The sequence below is a fragment of the Leptopilina boulardi genome, unplaced genomic scaffold (assembly GCF_019393585.1).
Source record: "Leptopilina boulardi isolate dan_hultmark-lab unplaced genomic scaffold, ZJU_Lbou_2.1 LbouV2_396, whole genome shotgun sequence".
NCBI classification, from domain to species: domain Eukaryota; kingdom Metazoa; phylum Arthropoda; class Insecta; order Hymenoptera; family Figitidae; genus Leptopilina; species Leptopilina boulardi.
This window is the reverse complement of record NW_026137969.1, coordinates 1,036,019-1,061,367: the sequence shown is the minus strand read 5'-3', so window position 1 is coordinate 1,061,367 and position 25,349 is coordinate 1,036,019. Positions and strand designations below refer to the sequence as shown.

Here is a 25,349-nt window from a genome sequence, read left to right as displayed (position 1 = left end):
ATGTTACTTATTTCATGCAACTTTTTCTGTACAATATGATATAACAAGAAAGTACCTTCTTTTTAAAATGACTGTCCTCTGTCTACTATGAAGCGGAATACTCTTATTTTAGAAGGAAAACATATAAGTTGCGATCAGAAGAGTATAATTTACAGATTAATTTATAAAATAACTCAATTTCTCAAATTTTTTATACAAAAAACTAAAAAAGTAAGGAAAATCTACAACAGAGTTTGTTTTAAAAAAGGTAGTTTATATGAATTTCGGAACTGATTTGAAAATTTATATCAGAATGCTCTTAAGAAGGTCAGAAGAGATCACTCCTTTTGTAACTCGGTCATCATTTTGTCATTTGTGAGGTTAAACCGTTACAGTTCAAATATGAAACGATCCGAATCCGAATCAGGAATACAACTGCCTGGCGGGTAAAGGAATAAATCAAGCAAAGCGCTTGAAAATCATTTCAGTTTCATTTGAGAGATAAAAAAGCACGACAGATGAGTTAGTAAACAACAATCTCTTCCAAGTTGCTGTTTACGTACTTTTGAAAAAACCTCACTATAGCAGTAGGCCTACTTTTTCTCCTAATAATCTCCTTTAAAGCGCAATATCGATTTGAGTATAAACGTCACGCGAGGTTTAGAATTTCATCAGAAACTTTTTTTTCGGAACAAGATTCTCTAATATTAAGAGGAGCTAATTAAGGAACTCAAAGACAAAAGTTGTACTCGAATCTACAAAAGAATAGCAAAAATGAATATACCAAGAACAAAGAAGAATAATATAATGTCATATCTCCAAAGGTTTGGCATTGTTTGATCCTCTCTTTTTGTCAATTCTCATGGAGTAATCGACAAGAATATGTCCTCCTAGTCACAATATATAACAATCGTGCACGGCGTTGCCGCTAGTTCCGGGTGACCGAGATCCCGATTCGGCGCAGCAGTTCGCAATCCACGGTCTCCTCCTATCCTGAGAGTATTTGCGAGCCTATTATTTATTCACATATACACGAGACTTTGCACAAGGCACATGATTTCCCTTTCTTTTATTCTCTCGAATGCCTCTCTTTAAACGCCAATTACGTGCACAACTTATTCTATAGAAATTCACGAAAGAGTGAATTAATGCGGATCAATTGTTTTAAAGGAACACCTATACATAAGAACTTTAATTTCATTTCTTTCATGTCTTCGTCTAGCTCTTTTAAGAATTTTAGTATTAGAGGTCTCTCTTAGTAGACATTCCATACGACTGTGTTTTTAAACCCCATGTTCCAATCTCACAAGATTTGGAGATTTTTGTAATTTTATTAACTTATAAAGGTTTCAAAAAAATCGCCAGACATATAGACACGTCTTTAGATATATATTCAATCAAGAGATGACATTGTTATTCAATTTTTCAGAAAACGTAGCGCATACAAAGCGCAAAGTGATTCAGCGTTGAATTTTCAGAAATCCTAAACCTGTTTCGTCGTAATGACATTTTGTCAAAGTATTTGTCCGCTTGCATATAGTGCATCTGCTCCTCACTACCTGAGATGCGAGCTGGACTATCGACTTGACTACTTTCACTTAAAAATTCAAAAATCCGAAATTAAAAATGCTAGTTAACAAAATTTTTAAATCGTTATAATTTTTTAACTTTTCTGTAAGAATATGTATTAAAAAAATTAATCGATAAATTAACAACTTTTTATTTTATAAATGAACGATTATACAATTTATTTATAATTCAAAAAGTCACATCTTAAAATTAAGAAACAATGTTGTTAGAAAAAAACCAAACGTAATAAAGAACAAATATATTTTTCTCTGAAATTTCAAAAGTAATAAAAATTTAAATTTATTAGCAAACAATGTATTTATAATATACACCAATTATCATTCAATTCGAATAAAATATTAAACACTAGCACAAGAACAAGATAAGAAAATCCACCTACACAATTAATGCGTAAGTGAGGCCTTGTTTTTCCAGAATATAGGCAAAGCAGGCCTTCGGAAAACACGTTTTAAAAAATATCCTATTTTTTGTAAGGGTATAGGACAGGAATAATGGGAACATTCAATTGCAGCGCGACAGGTAGCTGTGGAGTTGCAGTTACCTAGCTATTCATCTAAATCTCTATTAAGTAAATTTTTTCTTTAAATTAAGCGAAGAATTAAAAATTTGTATTAGTCATCCATTTGGCTCACAATCAGTTGGAATTCTCGTAAATATGAGAATTCGGTTCAATTAATTCTGTCAAATTTTTTGAACCCTATATTGATAATTTAGTAATATTTCTAATTCTGTCTTTTTGCTGCGTGTGAGCCGCGCGGCATAACTAAGTATGGAGATTTTTTTTCAAGGAGTACGAATGCAATAGGTGCAACCCTATTGTTGTGAGGTCGAGTCATAGGAGAGTCACGAGCCCATGCACGGGTTCTCATTACCATTTGTATCTCAGAGGTTCCATCGCTCGTGTAAGCCCAACCTAGTTCCTATTTCCCATCACGTATACATATTATACATTTGATTCCATCGAGACGTGTGGACTTCCGAGCCACTTCAACTCAATAGTGATACAGAAATCAAATTCAACAATTGTTTTTTATTTACTCACTACTTGACTACACAACAAAAAATAAATTTTACTGGCCCTTAACAGTTATTTAGGTAACAGATTTATATTCTCTGCACAAAAGACAAATCAAATAAGAATCCTTGTCCTCAAATGACAAGTTAATTTTGCAGTCAATTACATCTAGTATTACCATGCTGGGTAGATTAAAAAAAATGACCTGCCTTATAACGTATAACAGATCGCAAAGGAAAGAGGTATTGTAATTGAGTCGAGTTGATCGTAAACTTCCATATACGTTATGAATTGCATTTATTCTATGAAAATTGCCCGAGGCTCAATCTGCACACAGATTATCAACTAAAAATTTGTGTACTTTTCGTTTATAAACAAGGGTTCTAAAAAATTGTTGGCAGAGTTAGTTTCATGATGAAAATATATTTAATTGAATTCCTGATGTGACATGCAGTGACAAAAAAGTATTACCACATCATACATATATGCATATCGTGCTCATAGTAAAAAAATAAATGAAAAGGAATCAAAGGACAAGCAATCGTGCCCGATTTGACTGGTACTGCTTTTCGTGCACAAAATTTGATAACCATCACAGGGACTTAGCATTGTTGATTTATGAGACTCGACTCAGGTTATGGAGAGATCGAACAAACTAAATTATCCACCGCCCTGGCGCAGCCTGACAAACGGTTATACAGCCAATTATTCGGTGTGCTTGGAAATGCGATCTTCCTCTTCTGGAAATAGCTACGAGGTCAAAGTTCAATCTCCTGTCTTTATCCGGATTTCGCTAACTCTTATATCCATAAAGATAGATATCATTGTTAGATTATAATACCTATGGTAATTCCTATTGCCCTTACTTTTATCTTTCGAATAAAGCTTACAAAATTTAGATAAAGCAGAAAAATCAGATAAGGGCAAATTTTCAAATGAAAAATTTATATCTCTCGAATATACATATGTATTTCAGTTTGGAAAAATCTCACTTGAAGAATATAGAATTTTGCTTGGAAGAGAAGATTCAATTATATGAATAATAATGTAATTTACAAGCATATAATTGTCGAAAAAGAAATTTTCATACAGTTCAGCTTGCTTGGACTGTCAGTGACCAATCAATAATCCGTATCGCGTATCAGGTGATCGAAACAAGATCAGATTAATCGTGACAGCTCGCGTCGCATACCTCCCTGACTCATTCATTCTCTTTTTCCTTTGAGAGACCACAAGGTGGAATTGATTGTACCCATACACCTCATGAAGTCCAGATAAAAAAAAGTTTCAAGAACTGTTAAATGCAAAAACTATCTTTTTACACTTTATTTATAGAATCGAAAACTAGAATATAGCCAAAACATGAAAATATTAAGAATTCCCCTCAAGGTAAAATTCAAGTTAAAAATTGAAAAAAAAATTAAATCCCTACATAATAATAATTATGTATTACAAATAATTTTATTTTTTCAAGAGATGAAAACAATTTTTCCATTAAAAAACTGTTTCAATTCTTTAGTCTGTCAATATACAAATTTTGAGAAAAGAGAAAGTTATTAAGCTAATTTCAAATGCAAAAACAATCCATGCTACTGAGATATCTAATTTCATTTGCAGTTTGAATTGGACATACATACTTTAAATATAAAGAAATCATTACGCGGCATATATGAAAGAAAGGCAGGAAATTAAGAGATATTTAAATGCATTTAAATGAATAGTACTAAACAATTAAAATAATTTTATTCAGATGTATATTAAAAATGTAACAAAATAACCTTATAATTTCATAAAATTAAAAATATATACATAAAATTTTTGTAATTTTTAACTAAAATTTATGCTTTTGCTTTTTTTGACTATTTTGTTATTACTTATAGTAATATAAAAAAAATTTTATTAGCCATGACTTTTTATTTTTCAAAATATAAGAAAAAAATAAACTTATTTGAAAACCAAAATAACACAGAAAATTATAAGGTATTAAAAATAGGTGCAACGCTTATTTTAATGCCTTTTAATTTTCTGTGAATAAACCCGTGATAATGTTTCTGATTAACATAATTTTTTTGGTGTAAGAATACGACAAAGACTTGTAAAATTGTAAACCATAAATGGCATTCGGCATGCAAGAGCAACACAGAGATCAGCATCTGGCGCGAGACGTGGGAAAGGATATTCATATATTTGGACTTCCGTTTGTCAGCAATATATGCGTATATTACTCTTCAGATGAATGGGCGTGATTCTCAAAAACAGAGAAAAATCCTCCGTTTTTATTACCATATTCATTTTTAACCAAACGAACCGAATTTCGAGCTCAAAATTTTATGGCTACTAACACAAGAAACGTTTATTCATCTCTATACGATACTGAAAATTTCAAAATACCATTTTGACCCTCACGAAGAAAACAATAAACAAAGATTTCCAAAAAACAGAGTATATTAAATAATAATTAATATATTTAGAATGTAGTATCTTAAATTTTCAGTTCATATGAATAGTTTAGAATTTTTTTTTATTTGGACATTTCAACTTTGAATGAAAGTGATCCAAAGTTCGAATTTGGATTATGTAAATACATTGAATTTTGTCAATTAAAGAAACTGTCATGTCAATTGAGATTATTATTAAACATTATAGTATATAGTGGTGATGATCTTAAAAATAATGTATATGATCCTGACCTATATTTTATAATAAAATGCGAATAATAATTCTTCCAATGGAATATTTGATAGATGAAGTTTCAAAAATGACACTCTTTTATCGATGATTCTAAGAAGATCCCAATGAGGCTACAACCATAAAAGTTTTTCTCGTTTCACTCGAGTAGTAGCAAGGCTATATTTTTCAATTATTTTTATAATCGCTTTCTTCATTATTCGGTTCTTAAATTTATTGCTTTTTGACTCGCGCATTTTTTAATATTTTACTATTTTTAAGTATTTTTTAAATATATAACAATCACTTAAATGAAAATTTGAAATCAATTTTATAGCATATAACGGTATTATGTCAAAGAAGAAGGTGAATTGATGCCAAAGAAAAAAATGTAAATCAAAAAGAGATATGTTAATACTGCTTTTAAGATACTAATACTAAACTTTTGAATGCACGCTTATAACTCAGTAATGAGGATTAACAAAAGTTATTTTTTATCAGAGAAATTACCATACTGAAAAAGGAGTTGGAAGGTTTTGTAAGAGGATTTGTTTGAGCATTGTAAACTGTCAAGAGGAATATAAATATATATATATATATATATATATATATATATATATATATATATATAAGATGGATCGAAGCAGCTATAGCGAATTTTGATCCCTCCGAGATTTCTTCACTACGACGACAAAAGTGTTGTTTGCAGAATCGAATTGAAAACTTCTTATACTTGCTGCGCGTGTCCTTTGTCCTTTGTCTCTGGAGTAAAAGAAAATAAGGAGGAGAATGCATTGTAACCAAGTGTACACACATGGAAATTGCGACCGCCTTTCAACGAGACCGCTTTCCTAATATGGAATCAGATGCATAAATAAATAAAATCAAGAGCGGTCTGCACACATGTGATTTCGAAGGTGGCTGTGTCACAGTAACCATACAGTTCACATGCTGCTGCTTCCTTCATATGCTTTGGTATACCAAAGAATTACGTTCTCACTTATATTATTATTTATTTATTTTATTAAAATCATAGTTTATAGAGATGGGACAAGTCGATTCTCGAAAGAATAATTTCATATATATTTTAACTTCGATTATAAAATAATATCAACGTTAATTAATAGTAATAAGAACAAAAAATCTTGAGGTTAAAGTAGATAGACATTGAGTACACAATAAAGACAAAGAAATATAATTGATTACGTTTTTTTCACTTTTTTTATAGTTAAAATTGACGTAATATGCGATTGGAAAAAGCAGTCATGAGTTAAATTTTTCAGTACACCGAATTATCCATTACCTTGGATAATAATGAACCAATGACGCTATGCTCCACTGACTTCTGTCCTCGACTTCTCTCGATCTCAGCACAACTTTATATTTTTCACATTTTTGAGCATTGGATCAAAAGATTTATGTCCTTCACTCTGTTATGGGTAATGTTTCAAGATTAAACTTTACACATAAATTTATTATTGTCGATTTCAATTTATGAAATTAATACTATAATTTTAAATTTAAATCGACTGGTTTCATTAATTCAGTTCAAGTATATTCGCATATTAAATATACAGTCGAACCTTGATAAGTGAGATTAATTTTCAGGTCCCGTCATTTTCACATTTAAAAACTTGTATAATTGAAAATCATTTTTCTTCATTAGATTTCTGTAAGTGAGAGAAGCGCGCCTGCTTTCAAACCTCTATAACTGAATCTTTTCTATTCTATTTCTATTGGTGAGAATCTTTGGATTCTCACTTATCGAGGTTCGACTGTACCTATATATTAAAATGTCCATTGTTTAATTAAATTTAATAAAACTTTGTGCCTAATTTAAAAAATTTGAAATCATTGGACTTTTTTCAAGCTTGGTAGAGTTTTGAAAAGTTTTTGTAAAGTTTCATATATGCCGACCCTTGCTTGCTTGGTTGGTTAGTTCCAAATAAGGGGTGCAAAAATCTGTCAGCAGATCGTTTTCATAGTTCATTAACATTTAGACAAAGTGACCAGTGTTTACCATGTATAATGAATATTGTAAAAAACTAAATATCTACATATACATTTATATCTTGTACAATGGACAAACAGAAGGGATACATGCATGTGCGCGATGATCATATGTAGAAACGTGAGGATCTGCCAACAACTCTGACTCACCGGAAGTTAGCCCACCCCACCCTCCCCCTTATCCTGTATAGACGATAAAGACACTATGCACGTATACAAAGGACCTGCCGCATTACGCATAATATACGCTTGCGCGTCTCACGAATTTCGCGAGGGTCGTACCTTCGACCACGTTCGCTTCGTAGAATGCCAACTTACCGTGTAGCTCCGGCAAAGAAAAAAATACAATTAAACCAAGTGGAAACTCGTCGATGGTAAAGAGAAGACATGTCGCTGGTCTGTAAAAATTCACAGGACAGTCTCCTAATGTAGTAAGAAAACATATTCTTAATTTATTGCTTTGGATGGCATTTAGCACTTAAGTTTGTACTATATTTTCATAGAGGGTTAATTAAAATACTTTCTGCACCCCTCAAGTGCTCAATAAGTGTGGGGTTTTCTGTTGAGTCCAGTGACTCATACGATAATTATTCAAAAACTTGTCGTTTATCGACTTAAAAATGATTTGCAATAATTCTGCGCCTTTTTCACAAAGTTTTAATTTTAATGTAAACCATTAATAACAATAAGTAGCAATGGTATTTTACAATTTTAAGATGGAAGATAGAAAAATTAGATACTTTAAACGATTTAAAAGTTACTGCAATGTATCATTTTGCAGTGAAAAATGAAACTATACTTCTTGTGCCGTTAGTAAAGACGAAAACTAGCAAGTGATTCAATAAAATGTAGACCATACTTACTGATAGTTTTATTGATCCAATCAGCGAGATCCTCCTGAAGGGGTATCAGCTGTCGACTTTGTGCTGAGTGTAAGCGTTCGTGATAAAAGTCTGCATATTCTTCTTCTTCAGGTGACGGCCTTGGAACATCGACTCTGTTGAACACCGACACTGACGAGGGACCCCAGCTACTACGATATCGTGTGTGTTGAGAAGATGGGAATCGATTTGTAAACGACATCCTGTCGCTGCAAAGAAGCTTTTTACTCTTTGTCGATTTTCCTTCCTCGTTTGGTGTCTCGGTCACACTCGATGGTACACGACCACCTTCTTCCAGATCGATGAGGATTTCCGCCCTCGCCGTGCCAAGCGACTCTCTACGTTCTGGGGGTCTGAAAGAATTCACATCTTTTAGTTATGTCATCTCAACAATTCTTTTCTTTTCAAAGTGCCGGAAAAGAAAACCGCGAATGTCATTTTAATTTTGGTATCGTCAACTTTCCACCAGTTTCTGATCATTATCAATCAAAGTTTCACTATTCTGAATCATCCTAATTCGGGCGATCATCGATTCCGTCCCGTGAGGGAATCCACCACCAGGAATGGATTCTCGCCCGTATCCCAAGCCGAACTCAGGACTGGCAGTGCGATTGTATGAAAAAAGACGAATAGAAACGAAAGCTTTGGAGAAAATGAAAGTTTTGTTGCAATTAAGGCAATTATAGTACAGTCATCACTCCTCAGGCGCATGATACTTTGTGAGTTCATACTCACAAAGGGGCAATCGATGACTGCCCCCTAATTCATCATCTCGTTATTGTAAAACTAAATGTAAATATCTGATTAGTTTGCTAGTATGAAACATTATTTTTTAGCAATAAAAATTATTGTTACCAATACAATAGTCTCTCTATTGAATAATAGTGGATTCCTTTTGTGGGAAAGCGGAAGGTATTACAGCAACTGCAAATGCATACAAGTCGCAACTGCTATAAATTCGTCAGTAGAAAATACTATACCGCGCCTACACTGAAGACTAAAAGTTACATTTAAGGACTTCCTTGTTCCAGATCTGGAACAACTCTCGACTAAACGATGGGCAAAAGGGAATTTAAAATTCCCTTTTTCTTCCGCTTTCATTAACATCCCATTTGTCATTGTTATTTCTTTTCTATTGTTGTCATAACTTGCATTATATAATAAAAAAGTAGTAATATATTAATATTCGTCAACTAATTTATAATGTAAAGTTGAAGCACTTATGACAAATATTGAGAATTCGCTCAAAAGTAACTTTAATTTTTTCTTCGAATTAATTTGATTCTGGTCTTTTGTTACCTTAACTTTCTTATAGTGTATAGTTGAAAGGATGATTTTTAATTTCTGAAAATAAGTGGAGGCTGAAACATTAAAAAAAAACAGGATAAAAAAGACCGCACTTAAATAAGTGACATGCTTTTGAATGGAAACGAGTTTGATTCACGATTTATTAATGCACTCACGAGAGCGTGTGTGTTTAATAAACCTGTATGCACGCATAATTCTTAATAAATCAGATTATCTTGACAAATAATGCACTGCTCTGACTCTTCACCGATAATAAGTGAAATATATCAGTCCGTTATCATGATATAAATGGAACAAGGCGTGAGAGGAGTTGTCCTTCGTGAGAATTGTATGGGTTTATAGAAAATTAAATAATATTAAATCATAGTGGTTTAAAATTATTTATAATACACATTCAATTACTTAACTAACTTTTAACTCTATGTTGGAATTTTTTTCTATATAAATCAAGAAAGGTAATAAAAATTACTCTTAAGTATCGAAATTTAATATTATTTCTTGGCATCTTAAAAGTAAAAAAGATGTTAAGAATTTTTATTGTTCCGAAAAACACTATTTTTTTTGTTTGAACGGCTACTTCGATAAAGATCAACATATAATAAATTCATAAAAATTTTATGCAACTGTTATAGTGTAAATAGTAAAGTTAAGTTTTTATTCCTTTTTCTTTGAAAAACTATGCGATAAACACTCAATATTTACAATGATAAATGTTAAAAATAAAAATCTTTGTACATAGAGAACATTTAAAAATTTTTAAAACTGTCTTTGAAAAGAAATTATTCCGATTGGTTATATCCTGCTATTATTTGCTTGGCACTATAAATACTGTAACTAATATAAGTGAATACAGATCTAGTTGAAAAGAATAACAACATAAATATAAAAGAGAGTTTTCTCACCTTCTGTTTGTCAGGTGATATGTTATTTTAGGGGCAATAATTCTTATACATCGAATTATGAAAGCAGTATAGTAGTTATAGACTGAACTTGCGAAGGACATACGTGGGTTTCACCTGCATCTCACTTAAAATATTTTCTGCTGACAACAAACCGCATTTTGTTGATAATTTTCCATCAATATTGTTGTCCAATTACAAATATTTGTTTAGGACAGTAAATGAAATTCAACAAACATTTAATAGAAAATTCAATTCTTTAATGAACAAGACAAATGTATAAAAATATACATTTAAAAATTAATCAAGAAAATGTTTTCCCGTAAAGAAACAAAATATAAACATGGCTATATTCTCTTGTTATATAAGTTATAAGGATATGTCCGTGCGACGTTTTAGAACACATTCGAGTGAATAGAGAAAATGATCATGTTAATTTCGTGAATTGCTTCCCGTCGCGATGATTTGTTCAACACGATCACTCGACACGTTTCTCTATGAAGAAAAGTGCCTTGCACTCACGCTTCTAACCCCTTGAACACTAACTATATGTAGTACAATGAGAGGTTCGTGTACTGAAGAAATAAAATCTAACCCCTTTTTTATATATGTAAACTGTTTACATCGTTCTACGATTTGTTGATAATTTGTATTAAATATATAAAAACATTTGCAAAGTTTTTAACAATATTTAAAACTATTTTTAAATCTATTAAATTTATAATCAATATTAAAATAAAAAATAAATATTTTTAAAATTCCTATATTTTATGAAAATTTATTGACTGACAACGTTACTCTTAATCATGCAAACACCAGAATTTTTTGTTAAGTTGTAATTAAATTTCGAAGAAACAGTATAATATACGTGTTGAATTACTTTTAAAAACGGAAAAATAAGCCAGTAAATATGGATTTGGATGTTACGTCAAAGAGCGAAAGTATTATTTGTGTTATTGAACTCAAATGTTAACCTGCAGTTACGCTAGAGTTAGCCCAAATGTATTTACAGTTGTGTTTACTAATCTATGAGACTCCATTCTCAGGAAACGCAGTGCGTGCAAACGACCAGTTTTCCTTGAATTGATATTTGGATATCCATATAAAATGGGGTATCTCCAAATAGGACACTTGTCATTCATTTCCTATATTTAAAATCTTCATCGTATTCTTTCGAAGATAATTTGTTATTCATGCTGGATGAGTCTTGATTTTATCACCATGTTCATCAGAAATTATTTTCAATCATGATCGTCACACGATTTAAATAATTTCTGGATTAACAAATTGAGACGTAGTTTGGAAAATTAAGTTATTTTTCTAATGATAAGTCAATACATTATACACATAGTTATAATGAATTAAGACTTAAAATTAAAAATATCTTCTGATTTGCTGATTAAGAACTCTAATTATAATAAAAAATATTTGATTTTTTTGTTTTAGTGCGTAAGGAGACAACTTTTTTTTCTGAAAATGATAAAGTTTGAGTCTTTCTTTCAAATATATATATATATATACTTTATGTTAAAGTAAACGTTTTTACTCTCAAGTAGCAGAATTTCTCGCCCACTGAGCCTGACATTACAGATTAACCTGTCCTCGAGTTTGTAGTCGCAAAGAAAAACTGAAAGACTGACCTTACGCTTGCAAGAAACGTATACGATAATATGGTTGCTATAAATTTGCGAGAAATAGTTTTGCCTGAGGCATATTTCGCCCACAATGTAATTAGATTTTTCTAAATTTATTTCTAGAAAGTATTTTCACATTTCTGTGTTATTACATTGTATCATTTTATTTTCCCATTCTTTATATCGGAGTCATAAATAACAATTATATGTACGAACAATAAGATCAATTTTTTTTTAAATTTATAGAAATAGGGAAAACGAAATCTTAAATTATTCATATGGCCTTAAAAATAATTTAGCTTAAAATATTATTTTAACTAAGAAAAATGTTCTACTTTGACAGCAAAATATTTGGTTGACATCAATCAAACCTTATTGGTTAGTCTAATTTTTTTATGTGGATATACGAATTCATGGATTTTTCCAAGTCATCATAGTGGGTTAAAAAATACTCTCTTTTACGTTTCATCAATTCATGCTGTCCTCATCAAAAAAATTTCAGTTGTCACTGATTCAATTCTTCTTAGTTAATTTAAATAAAAAAAATTGTTGGATGTAGCAAATTTTTTATTAGTTGAACCAAATTGTTTTGTTGAATTAATAAAAAAAAGGTAGACTATACTTAACTAAACGGCTTTTAACTTTGACTTAAACAAGAACTTCAGTTGAAACAATAATCCAATTTTTAATTATTAATGACATTAGACACTCGTCTCCTTGATGCGGATCCATTTTTATAAATTTTTAGGTTTTATTTCTTAAACAAATTGGCCACATTTTCTTTCAAAGTATGTTAAAAATAATCAAAGAAAAACATATTTTGAATAATTTCTTAAAGAGAATAATTTATCTTAATATTTTTTTTTATACTCAAAATTCTATCAAAATAGTTTTAAACACATTAAGACAGAAGGATCATAAACTTGTAATTACCACATTTCCATACTGTCATTTTTTGAATATTAATCAAAATTATAGTTAGTAATTGTTGTAATTGCACAGATAGCAGTTCCTGCCACAATGAAAACTAAATTCTGTTTTTCTTGTCTTTTTTTCAGATATTTAACACAGAAGATTTGAAATAATATTAACGTGCATTTAGCACATATGTCTATTAAAATTAAAATAAATAAAGACCCGGGTTTGATGCACGCAAATTAAGAACGCTTTCCGACTGCCAATAATATTTTAGTTCCCTTAGCAAATTTTCTCAGCAAATGTCAGTTATCAACTGCGGATAAAGGATTCATTTTCTTCCGTATAAGAATGCATAACAAAAAGACAAACCAACCACAATTAATAAATAATTAAAAATAAAAAGTATTAACAACAAATTCATTGTAATATTTCATTACATGTAGAAATATATTATTTTATAGTCGGTAAATTGTTTTTTTATCGTTATCAAGAGAAATTGAAAGGAATTTTAAAAGCCAAAAAAGTGATGAGTTTTAATGTGTTTTAATTAACGTAGGCCCGATTAGATAATGTAAAATAAAAAAAGACGCAGCATACCTATTACAGAGTATTAGTTGCACTGATGGCGCTTCTTTGCTCATCCTGTTGCAACGTAATGACGTAACAATAACTTGCAACCGTTTGCCTAGGTAGTTGTTAATCAATTGAAGGAAAAAAAGTGTCGGGAAAGAAAGAAAAATAAAAGTAAATATAATAATATGTATACATATATGTATATATACAATATAAAAACCAAATGTCCCGGCGGAAATGAGTGGCGCGCTTCGTTAAGCCAACAGGAAAACGTATATATATTGAGCGGCACGTGAAAATTTTCGAATCACATATACCACATTGAAAGAAAGAATCGTGAATGAATCTCGTCCTAGTACATTTAAACTTACGACTTGTGACACCCACGTGCGTCGATCAGGTAAAACAAAGAGTGGGGATACGTTTATAGCCACTTTCCCCTTCTATAATTACTCTATACATTATCACATCGGTTAGCGCATGCAAATCACATAGTATATACAATGCAAAAGTTCATCAACAACAAGTTCATACATTATGCAATTTTACATTATTTACGGTTAGATGCGGTCGCGTTTTTTATTCTTTTTCTTATACAGGTAATTCAACATTTTTTATATATATATAATATTGTATTTAATAAAAAACCCAAATCGTTTGTCCCGCGTAGATGGGATCATTTTTTTGTGCAACGAATATAACGTTAAATACCAAGTTTGAAAAATAATAGTAAGGATAATAATTAATAATATTTATGATTAAAATTAAGATTTTTTTATTGCAACAATCAAAAATAAAGCAAAAGTATGATAAATCTTTGTTTCGTTTTTTAAATATTGAAAGTTGAAACTTCATAGATACTTAAAAACAAGTGATGGAAGCTAACCATGAAGTACACTGACAGTGATAAAGGGGAATGTGATTTCTGTGAGAAAGGCAACATGTATGACTGTTTCAACGAGTGCATTAACGTGAATTAAAATATATGTCATTTAAGTCTGTCGTCCATCATTTTCTCGAGCTGCAGGGCTCTCTTAATATATCCTATATCTAACCAATAAACGTTTCTTACAATTTTACGCCTTACTTATGTTTTAAAACTGTTACAACTTTTACATACATCTCACGTAAAACAACATTTCATATAAATGTATACAATACTTTTGTAATATAAACAAAAACTGAAAGAGGTTACTCTTTGCGAAAAAAGCTATTTAAGGTTTAAACAAAATGGATATTTTTATTGTAGATATTATTTTTTAAGATACGAATTTTCATTTTCTCGGTCTAAATACGAGATCTATTATTTTACCTACTGCACCGTGTGAAAAGAGAACAATTTTTCTTTTATTTTTAAAATATCGAGCGCCGCATGCTTCAATTGCGCCAAATTGCGCTAAGTGAAGGATCACCATCAAAGTTTCAGTTGAATGTTTGTTGTACTTTTTGTACACAAAAATTTCAATTTTCTACAAATGACAATATGGTTAGCATTCAATAATGTTTATTCGTCATCAAAATTAAAAAAAAAATTGGTTATATATATGTATTTTACAGGCACCCTAATGTTTATACATGTGTAGGAGCTAAAGAAGAAAAAATTGTTTCCCTGAAATCGGTGCAACTGATGTTCTAATATGTGCTGCGAACTGGACCATGTCTAAGAATGTGCATATACAATTATTTTAAAGTCCTCGAACTTTCGAAAGAATAGCATACATTATGTGGCAAAAGCGGAAAGTAGTCAATTCCTGACCGAGTGTGAATTTTGCCGCACGAGGTAAAACAGCGTCTACAATAAGCGCGTCGGACGTGGACGCGGACGTGTACCTAATGAGAGAGAAGGGTACGGAGATATACATCTATATCCCTCTCTCTCATTATAGGTACACGTTCGCGTCCACGTTCGACGCGATTATTGTAGATGCTGCTTAGGCTGCAGTCCCATGGCAGCGTTTTGCGTTGCGTTTTGTCACTAGACCCTGAGTGTAAACATAGCAAACATATATCTGCATCTCTTTTACACTCATGGTCTAGTGACAAAACGCAACGCAAAACGCTGCCATGGGACTGCAGCCTTAGGCCCTCTCCAGAATGGAGCTAAACGCAACGCAGACGCGACGTATCCCCTTTTGCTTAGCATTGCGATGCGTCGCGTCTGCGTTGCGTTTAGCTCCATTCTGGAGAGGGTCTTAAGGAATTGACCTTTCCGCCCGTGTTGCACACGATGTTTTTTGTCCAATTGCACGATTAACAAAAACCAAAGCGACCAAATATTGAATGTTTAAGATAATGGATATATTTTTATTATTATTATATATAATAAAATATAATACATATATAAATATAACAAAAAATTTTATTATATTTTAGTTTTAATAATTATTTTTTTTAATCTTGGCTGAAGTCTGATTTTTTGTATCTTTGAATATTGGTTGAATATTGGGCCAATATTGAAATTCGAGCCTTGGCACTGGTCTCTACACTCCCAGCCTTGGACCAATATTGGTAAAAATAACTATATCTGTATATATAATTCTAAAATTGTTATTGCAAATATTATATATTTCAGTAAATTATGTTATTCCTATAACCAACATTGAATATTCTCGTGTGTATAAATATATAAGTATTATATAAAAAATGTAGTAACTAATACCATATTTATAAAAAAATAAATTTTTGTTTTGCTTTATTATGCAATGGAAGTAAAAAACAAATATTGAAGAATAACGATTACCGATTGTTGAACCCTCACATTTTTCTGTTTGCATCAGCACGTAATGTATATATATATATATAAATATTCTTCCATTGAACAATCGGAGAGACAATAGAAAATTCAAAAGTCGAAAACTTATTATTCTGCTCAAAATCTCCATAAAGATTGTTATAATTTGATAATTAGAAATTTTAAAATCAAAATATTATTAACAAGAGTGTTTTATAAATAATAAAACTGTAACAACAGACTTAAACAACACAAAAAGTTTGCTTTTATTTTTTTTACTTCTTATTTACTTGTCAAGAAATACAAATTCATGAGTTACAGAGTAAGTAATTAAATTCATGAAACAGAGCGTGCCCACATACTTATACACTAATTATCGTTTCATGCGTTATACATATTTAAGAATTTAAATATCTGCACGCACACAGACTTATCCAAGTTTCGGAAAGTTTTATTGACTTTTGTTCATTATTAAATTGGAAATATTTGCCTAATAAAAAACAAGGCGGAAAAAGTCTCATCTTTCGATCCGAAATCATATTTTTAACTAAGAAACACATTTTTCATATTCCATTAAAAGAATAACAAATAATCAAATAACTATAAATAACCTTCATTTCAACAGCCAAAAACATTAATTTAAGAATACATAATTGAGGTAGATTTAAAAAAAATTGTCCCTTATAGGTAAGGTGTAATATATAATACACCGTTAGCTGTAATAAGATTGAAGTAATGAGATCGTTTTGGAGCGTGACCAAGAAACTGAAGCGTGTGGCTACTAAATGTTCCGCTAATATATGGAAAAAGGTAATATGTCTACACTTGAACAGAAAAAGTGATTACAATTAAATAGTTGAAAGTTTAAGATGAATTACTATATACATACAATGGCTAAAGAACTTTAGCTATCTTATCATAAAATTTTGCAATTGGGACACGCATCTAAAATTGAATTGGCACACCAATTAATTTAATACCATTAACCATATATATTCTCTTGGAGAAAACTTTTATTTATTTAATCAACTCTCTAAACTTAAATAAAAAAATTCTCTAGAAATCAGTGAAAATCCTTTAGAAATCAGCAAAAATTCACAAAAACATTATTTAGTCAAATATAATGCTTAGCATTGGCTCGAACTAATTTTGAGTTTAGGTTTTTTCTGTGTTCTTAATTATTTTACGTTTTCATTGTAATTACCAATTGAGTTATAAAATTTTCTGATCATCCAATTTCACTCCAGTAGAACTACAAGAAAACATTTTTTCACTATAAAATTATGAAAACTAGATCGAATCAAAATGGTAAATTTGCAAAGGATCTGATCAGTTAACACGTAAAAAAGTAAATATATTGGCAAATGGAGTTTTAAGAGACTATTGTTATAGTGTTACATGACATAAGTCATTAAAGAATTTCTAAGGCATCGGACAACGGCCTCTTATATCTTTCCGATATTTCTTTTAAATATACTAGAAGAACAATAAATAATAAATGTTCTTAATTTAACATATATACAGTGGAACCTCGATTATCCGAACCTCTATTATTCGAACCCTCTATTATCCGAATCGAAAAACATTTTATCCGAACTTCTATTATCCGAACTATTTTTTGGTCTCCCGAATTTTAAATTTTATTTTCTCTATTTATTTTATCATTCAAAGCAAAATAACCAAATTTATGCCAAAAAAAATCTTAAAAATTTCCGAATTTTCTGAGTTTTTAATATATTATTAATTAATATATATTTACATATATGTATATACTTATGTATATTTAAAAACATATGTATTAAGTTAAATATATAGTTCAACTGTACATTTTTTTACTTTAATTATAAAAAAAATTAAAATCTCTATTATCCGAATTGTCGATTATCCGAACCCGGCCTTGCCTAGATTAGTTCGAATAATCGAGGTTCCACTGTATATGTAATTAAATTTTTAATGAATTTGTAAACGGAGGGAGGGGATTTCATAAAAAGTAATATATATGGATCAAAAATAGGACCGATCTTGAATTAATACTAATTTTATCTCTTATAACAAATGAATAATTCCGCAAAATAGTAATTTCCCAAAAAAAAAATTGTAGACCAATATTTTAAAATTTATGGATTTCTCGTTACTTGAAACTTTTTAGTGGCTTATATACGCATAATTTCAATCGAACTGTTTTTCTTAAGATCGTTCTCCTCTCATAAGTTTGTGAGTAATGGTCATAAAGTCAATGTCACCGTTTTTGTTGTTTATGGTGTCGGCTGGGTTTTGATTGTCCCTGGGTACATTCTCGTAAATTATAATATATGTATTTCAGTAATGGATCAGAGCTTAAAAATGAATTTTTTACTGCCATAGCAAACTATGCTCGTTGACTTAAGGACAGCGAACAATTTTGTTGTATTAACGAACTCTTTGCTGAAATTGTTCGCATTCCTAGTAAATATTTGTAAACTGTAGCAAATTTTGACTGCAAAAATCAGTTTGCTACTGCAACGAACTACTTTATTTCAGTGTATCTTACTGTTAACAAAATTAAAATATTTACAAATATTTAAAATCGAGATGAAAATCATATAATTAGTTACAATAGTCAGATTCTCTCTCTGCAACCGACACTAAAAATAGTCGCATAAAAGATTCGAAGACAAATATTAATGAACGCGTGCGCAATATTGCTTGAAGGGGAGTTCAATTGTCCTCTATAAGGGGGAGTAACTTATTAATTACTTTATGGGGTCCTTTATCAGACCCCAGTTTATTTTGAGAGCACTCGTTATTGTTCCTCTTAAAACATAATTATATGGCGCTGGAAAGTGATATACCTATAAACTTGAATGTATTTCAAGATTATATTCTTTTTCGTTTTTTAAAAATGTGTTATTAATTAGTTGCCCTTTTGTGAAATTATTAATCTGCTTAAATAAATGAATAATAAACGATACTTTAATTAAAATTTTTATCGCTTCGTCAAATTGGTGTATTCAAAAATTAAAATTTTAGAAAGGTTTTCCTCATAAATTCTTTTATTTTTTTTAATATTGAAATAAACATTAATGATGAAACAAAACTTATTGTCATTTATTTTACAATGAAGTATATATTTTCCTTTTTTTTATAAATAACTTGTGCAGTTACTTAAAACTGTATCAATTTCATTAAAATTATTTTTTATTTACAAATAATTTAAGTTATATAAATTGTTTACATTCCTTTTCATAGAAATATTTTTTCTAGAATAATATATTGACTATTTATTTAATTAAATAATAAAAGATAAAGATTTTCATTTGTGCATTAATTAACTGGTGGGTTCAATTTTTTGGAAATTCGATTAAAAAAGAAACTTTATTTAAACGTTTAAAATTTCAGGGACCAGATATAGGGAATAGTTAATAAATCATTTAAATAATGCATACCTATGTAAAATAAATTTATAAATAAAAAAATTACTTTTCATAAATAAATTTGTAAATTTTTTAAACTAACAAAATTTATTTGAGAAGCATTATTTAAGAAAAACAAAAAGAAAGAAAGCAAAAAAATAAACAGGTAAACAAACTTAATAAAGATATTTTCGTTTACCGAAAATTTTCACTGATGACAAAAATGAAAACACTTGTTTTGGTATATATCGTCACAATTGTCGACACAAAGAAAGGGGAATTTGTCACTCTATAAGTAAATTTCCATACATACCGCTCATTCGTCCAGTTCTGATGAATTAAACAAGTCCAGAAAAAAATTTCAAAGAAATACTGTATTTTATCTTTTGTACCGGCACAAAAAGGCGTTTTACGACCGAACTAGGTTAGGTTAAACACACAACACGGGACGAAGTCTATTCACGACTGAAACTGCTGCCGGTCTGACCGGCTGTGAACCACATAGACGACGGAGAGACTGTTGTTCTTGCTCTCGCATACAAACTCACTCCCGTGTGTAAAACAGGAGGCGCTTTTCTCTCCAAAGCATACTGTTGACGTTCGCGGGAGGATGGAAGTCGGGAATCGAAATGCCAACAGAACAAGTCAAAGAGAGATGGAGAAAGGAACCAAATGAAGTGGGGACAGGATTCCTCGTGCTCCTCGTCGTCTGGTTCAACTCCAGCCGGTCCAGGGCTGTACTCTACCCAGGCGAAAGTTTCAAGTTGACATTTAATCAATTTCGGTCAATATAATAATAGTGAGGATCCAATCATTTTTTTTCAAATTAAAAATGGTGTATAACAATATGGCGGAAGTAAAAATTAAAAAGTTGGTCTAATTTGATGAAACTTGTCACTTAAGGATTTTTGACATTACACTAAAGTTACCAACGTTGAATCGACGAAATGAAAATAAATAGGAAATAAAAATAAAATAAATAAAATAATAAAAGGAAATAAAAATTATACCTACCTCTTTTTATAATATTGTTGTTATTTATGAGTATTAATAGTAAATATTGAAAATAAAAAGATGTCGTATGTATTTTGTATTAAAATTTACAATTATGAATAATTATACATATAGTTATTTAATAATTTAATACAAATATAGGTAGTAGAAAATTATAATAATTAATGGATTAATTTAATTCTGGTAATTATAAATTAGGATTATTTATTGTATAACTTTAATTCTGATTTTGTAAAAATGTTTTTTTAAATGAAAAGATTTTCCAACTGAACGTCACTGATGGCTGAAAGTAAAATCTCATAAGCCATTCAGCCAACCGCCTCCCGTTTTAAAAGTTCATCCCCTCAAATGGCCCACACATGACTCGGGAGAAGAGTTTTGCGAGCCGACAATTCCTCCTCCAGCCCTCTGAGCAAACCCTTTAATCAATACTGGCATGGCGTCCTCCAGGTCACTCTCTCTTTCTCTTCCTATTCCCACCCCCAGTTATATGCACTCTCACTTTCTCGATTCCTTCGCTTTTTACTTTCATCTCAAAGTTAAAAATGACTGACAATTCTACAATTATAGAAAATTTTATCTTTTGAAACTCTTTGTATCTATAAGAATTTTTGTTTAATTTTTTACATTTCTTGATATATTCTCCCATTTAAAAACTATGAATACACAAAAAAGATATTAAAAAATATATTGGTAATATTACATGAGAGTTAATAATTATTAAAATAAAAATTGTTGTAAAAGGTTTGTTATATAAACAAATTAAAATATTATTACGTTCGAAAAAAATTTAATAAAATATATATTCAGGTCTGGTTTCGGCTAATAAGTTTAGAATAATTGTTTATCAATAAATAAATTTTTATAAATTAACCATTTTCTTGTAGTAAAAAAATTGCTTCAAGATATTCAAACCTGTTTTATCGATATCTAATAAGAAATTTTGATTGTCAATATAAGGATAAGGATAAGGAAAAAATTAACTATAAATAAAAAGAAAATATTTATCTTTGTAAAATTTTAATATATGTTTCTCTTGGTATGGAAATATTGCCAATCATTCTCAACTTCTTCTTACCTTCTGCTTGTTTCGATAATAATTTTTTTCTCCTGGTCACATCACCACCGTACTAAAAAATGAACAAATTTTACATGTTTAATTTGAAAAAAAACATATTGTATATAGTTGTAAAACATAAATCTGAAATTTATGTACACTCACGAGTTTAGCGCAAACGTCTTTTCTTAAAGCAGGTAAATTTTCTCTGGCTAAAATTTTAGCACCTACTTTTGCTTGAATTGATATAAGAAACTGTTGTTTGGGAATAAGATTTAACAATTTGAAACATAAAGCTTTAGCTTTCTCGACTGCACTACTTGCATGTACTATAGTACTTAATTCTTCGACTGGGTTTCCATTTAATAATATAATCATCTGAAATTGAAAAGTAATGTATTATATTGCGCACAAAACCATTGCTGGCTAATTTTCAGAAATTTTTGATTCTTCATAGAAATTATTCTGTATATTTCTAAACTATGAAATAAAAGGGATTTTGTTAAAATCTTTAATATGTTTTGTTTTGTTTTATACTTTTAGGACTAATGCTATTTTTAAAATTATATTTGACTGATTAAAAAACTGTGTTTTTCGCACCTTGTTCATTTTAATGATATGTTTTACAAGAAATAATAAAAATTATCTTTTGATACTTTTCATTTTATATGAAAATTATTTTCTTCCATATTATCATTATATAGAGTTAATTTTTAAATCTAAAATTGTCACCTTTACAATATTTGAAGTTTGATATCCACAATCCTCATAATCAAAACTCGCATAACCGGAAGTGACGGATTTCAAACCACCGTGAAAGTCCATAATAATTTCATTTAACGGGAACATATACTGCAGAATCATTCTCTCGTTATCGATATATTTAATGGACTCTTCAACTCCTCTTTTTTCCCTACACAAAGTCTTAATGCCTCCAAGATATTCAGCTAAATCATATTTGCACAATTGAACTTTATTAGTTAATTAGTGAATAATATACAATTTACACATTTAAACTTCCTTGAAATGTTTATTTTCTTAATAAATGGTTATGAAATTTGATAAAAACTACTAACCTGGAGTTATAATAGTACCCCTCACTATCGGTTCATAAAATTCTGTCACATTGACAGGGTCAGGAAAATCAATGGGATTACTGAAATAAAATTCCTCCCCCTTATATTTCTGAATACTTTTAGTTCCAAATACTTTTGCTTTATACGTGACTCCAGGAGAACTCAATATAGGTTCAGCTCCATACTCTTGTTCTAATCTTTGTACAAATACTTCCATGTGTAATAATCCAAGGAACCCGAGTCGCCATCCTCGACCTAAAGCTGGACTGAAACAGGACAATAATCATTGAAAAAATGAACTCAATTTTAAGTGATAAATGAGGTCCAATTACATTAAATTGGCATTCAGATTGTTAATTAACAAATAGGTTTATTATTATTGAGCATTGGAAAGCAATTTTTGACAGAAATTACAATTAAAATTTGAATACCTAGATTCTTCAACGACGGTAACGGCATTATCGTTCAAAGTTAATTTTTCTAGAGCATTACGAAGTTCAGGAAACTGCGACTGATCTATAGGATAAATTCCTGCAAATACCATTGACTTTGCAACTTTAAATCCTGGAAGAGGCTTCACCGTAGAATCCTTTAAACGAAACGTGTCTCCAATGTGAGCTTCAGTTAATGATTTCATGTTACATTTAAGTGCTCCAACTTGACCAGCATATCTACATAATAATATATTTTTAAACACAATTTCCTCATAATTAAGTACAAATCTACTTACAAGGTATTAATGTCTTCCTCTTCTGGTCTTAGGAAGGACAAACTTTTGACTTCATAAACTTTTCCCGTGTGACAAGAGGAAATGTTTTCTCCGACTGAAATTCTTCCTTGTTGAACATAAATCAAGGAAACTGCGCCCTTGTATTTATTATACCAGCTGTCAAATATCAACGCCCTGAAAGGTTCAGCTCTTGAAACAGGAGGTGGAGGTATTCTTTCAACAATTGCTTCTAAAACTGCCTCACAGTTTGTACCATTTTTAGCAGATATTTTCAAGACTTTGTCGCTATCTATTTCAAAAAGAGAATGCAATTGCTTTAGAACACGATCTGGATTGGCATTTTTCAAATCTATTTTATTAATGATAGGAATCATTGTGAGATCCCTTTCAAAAGCGAGATAAAAATTGGCTACTGTTTGCGCTTGAACACCATCGTTGGCATCGACAAGAAGAATTACACCTTGACAAGCGGCAAGTGATCTATAGACTTCAGATGAAAAATCAACATGACCTGGAGTGTCGATTAAATTTAAAAGATATTCGACACCATTGTAAGTGTATTTCAAAGAAGCTGTTTGTGCTTTCACTGTGATTCCGCGCTCCTTCTCGACTTGTAATTTGTCCAAAATTTGAGCTCCGGAATTTGTTTTAATGGCTCCAGTCATTTCTAGAAGTCGATCAGCTAATGTACTTTTCCCGTGATCGACATGAGCAATTATGGAAAAATTGCGAATATTTTCTATCGGTGTCTCGGCTACATTTGGTGCTGACGCTGACGAACAAGTTCTGTTCAACATTAGGCATCTTTCAGTTCTGAAAATTATTTCAAAACGTTTTATTTTTTTAATGATAAAAGTCAATAAAACGAATAAGTTATTTCAATTACATTTCTCTCATATGTTTAAGAAAACGTTAAATATTTAATAACGTATTTTATTACAAAAACTAGCAACACACATCCCATTGGTCAACTTTATTATATAAAAATTTTTAAATCATTATGATAATGTAATTTTATAATTCAAAATAATGATAAAATTCAAGATAGAAAAAAATGGCAATTTTTATCGTTCTTTGCACTTTTGACAACTTTAAATTACCCGCAATCGCAAAGTTTGACCCCGAATTCATAATCAGCGAGCAAAAACACGTTTAGGAAAGCTGTGCCGACATTAATTGAACTATTTATTTGCGCTCTACACCGCGAACAGACAGAATAAAGACAATTTTTATCGTTTTTTGCAATTTTGACAGATTTAAACTCTGTCAAATTGTAAATTTTCACCCCAAATTCATAATCAGCGAGTAAAAACACGTCTAGAAAAGCTGCACCGACATTAATTGAACTGTAATAATTTTTCGAAAGTTATATATATTAGAAATCATATTTAGTTTTTAAAAAATCAAAAACCATAAAAAAAAGTTATGACGCACTGTAAGTTATGTAGTGCATGTTTTTATTCTTACCTCAAATTACGCAGATTTTGTAAAGTATTTAGAGGAAAAATAATTCGTTTCACATTGTGATTAATTGTATTAGAAAATACTATGTTCAAAGACATAATTATAGAACAAAAATTTATTTGTTATTTACAAATAATTTCAATTATTTTCACAACTATTCATATTCTTAACTTAAAAAAACACTGTCTTAAGTATTTACTTTTTAAATATATGCAGTTAACAAAACGTGTACACTTCAATTGGATTTCAAAAATATTTATTACTATGATGATATTAATTGATAGTTGCAAATAAATTAAGAAACTTTATAAACAAAATAAACAATAACATATTTATGAGCCACAGTGTTGAGTACCTACGTCGTCTGCTAAATTTTTTCTGCTAGAAAGTCACGTTGTTTATCAAGATTGG

General features: G+C 30.2%; 2 protein-coding genes across 4 annotated transcripts in view; both read right to left on the bottom strand.

Moving 5' to 3' along the window:
• The window catches only part of LOC127288841 (growth arrest-specific protein 2-like), a 30,279-nt gene extending 9,886 nt beyond the window's left edge, over positions 1 to 20,393 (bottom strand). Inside the window, exons 1-2 of the mRNA XM_051316523.1 lie at positions 19,911 to 20,393; positions 8,125 to 8,495 (exon numbers count right to left, since the gene is read on the bottom strand). Of these exons, the coding sequence (XP_051172480.1) occupies positions 8,125 to 8,344 (220 nt within the window). The 5' untranslated portion in view covers positions 8,345 to 8,495; positions 19,911 to 20,393. The remainder of the gene's footprint in view (positions 1 to 8,124; positions 8,496 to 19,910) is intronic.
• Positions 20,394 to 20,769: 376 nt separating this feature from the next.
• LOC127288838 (translation factor GUF1 homolog, mitochondrial) lies at positions 20,770 to 25,331 on the bottom strand. Of its 3 annotated transcripts, none has more exons than XM_051316520.1 (8): positions 25,298 to 25,321; positions 23,475 to 24,287; positions 23,176 to 23,415; positions 22,745 to 23,010; positions 22,401 to 22,615; positions 21,834 to 22,046; positions 21,690 to 21,741; positions 20,770 to 21,169 (listed from the first exon to the last, which is right to left on the bottom strand). In XM_051316520.1, exons 2-8 carry the CDS (start codon positions 24,269 to 24,271, stop codon positions 21,063 to 21,065), a joined length of 1,890 nt encoding a protein of 629 aa, XP_051172477.1. In that variant the 5' UTR covers positions 24,272 to 24,287; positions 25,298 to 25,321; the 3' UTR covers positions 20,770 to 21,062. The 3 variants fall into 3 exon arrangements, with proteins under 3 accessions (XP_051172477.1, XP_051172475.1, XP_051172476.1); XM_051316518.1 differs by having other exon boundaries at positions 20,771 to 21,169; positions 24,942 to 25,331; XM_051316519.1 differs by lacking the exon at positions 20,770 to 21,169 and having other exon boundaries at positions 21,615 to 21,741; positions 24,942 to 25,330.
• Positions 25,332 to 25,349: the final 18 nt, after the last annotated feature.

What these genes read in the sequence shown, in the direction of transcription:
- LOC127288838 (XM_051316518.1), bottom strand. Translation starts at nt 25,036, where the DNA reads ATGTCTTTGAACATAGTATTTTCTAATACAATTAATCACAATGTGAAA. An exon ending in GGGTACTATTATAACTCCAG is followed by an intron (nt 22,616 to 22,744) that starts GTTAGTAGTTTT and finishes AATATGATTTAG; the next exon opens with CTGAATATCTTGGAGGCATT. An exon ending in AAACTTCAAATATTGTAAAG is followed by an intron (nt 22,047 to 22,400) that starts GTGACAATTTTA and finishes TTTCAATTTCAG; the next exon opens with ATGATTATATTATTAAATGG.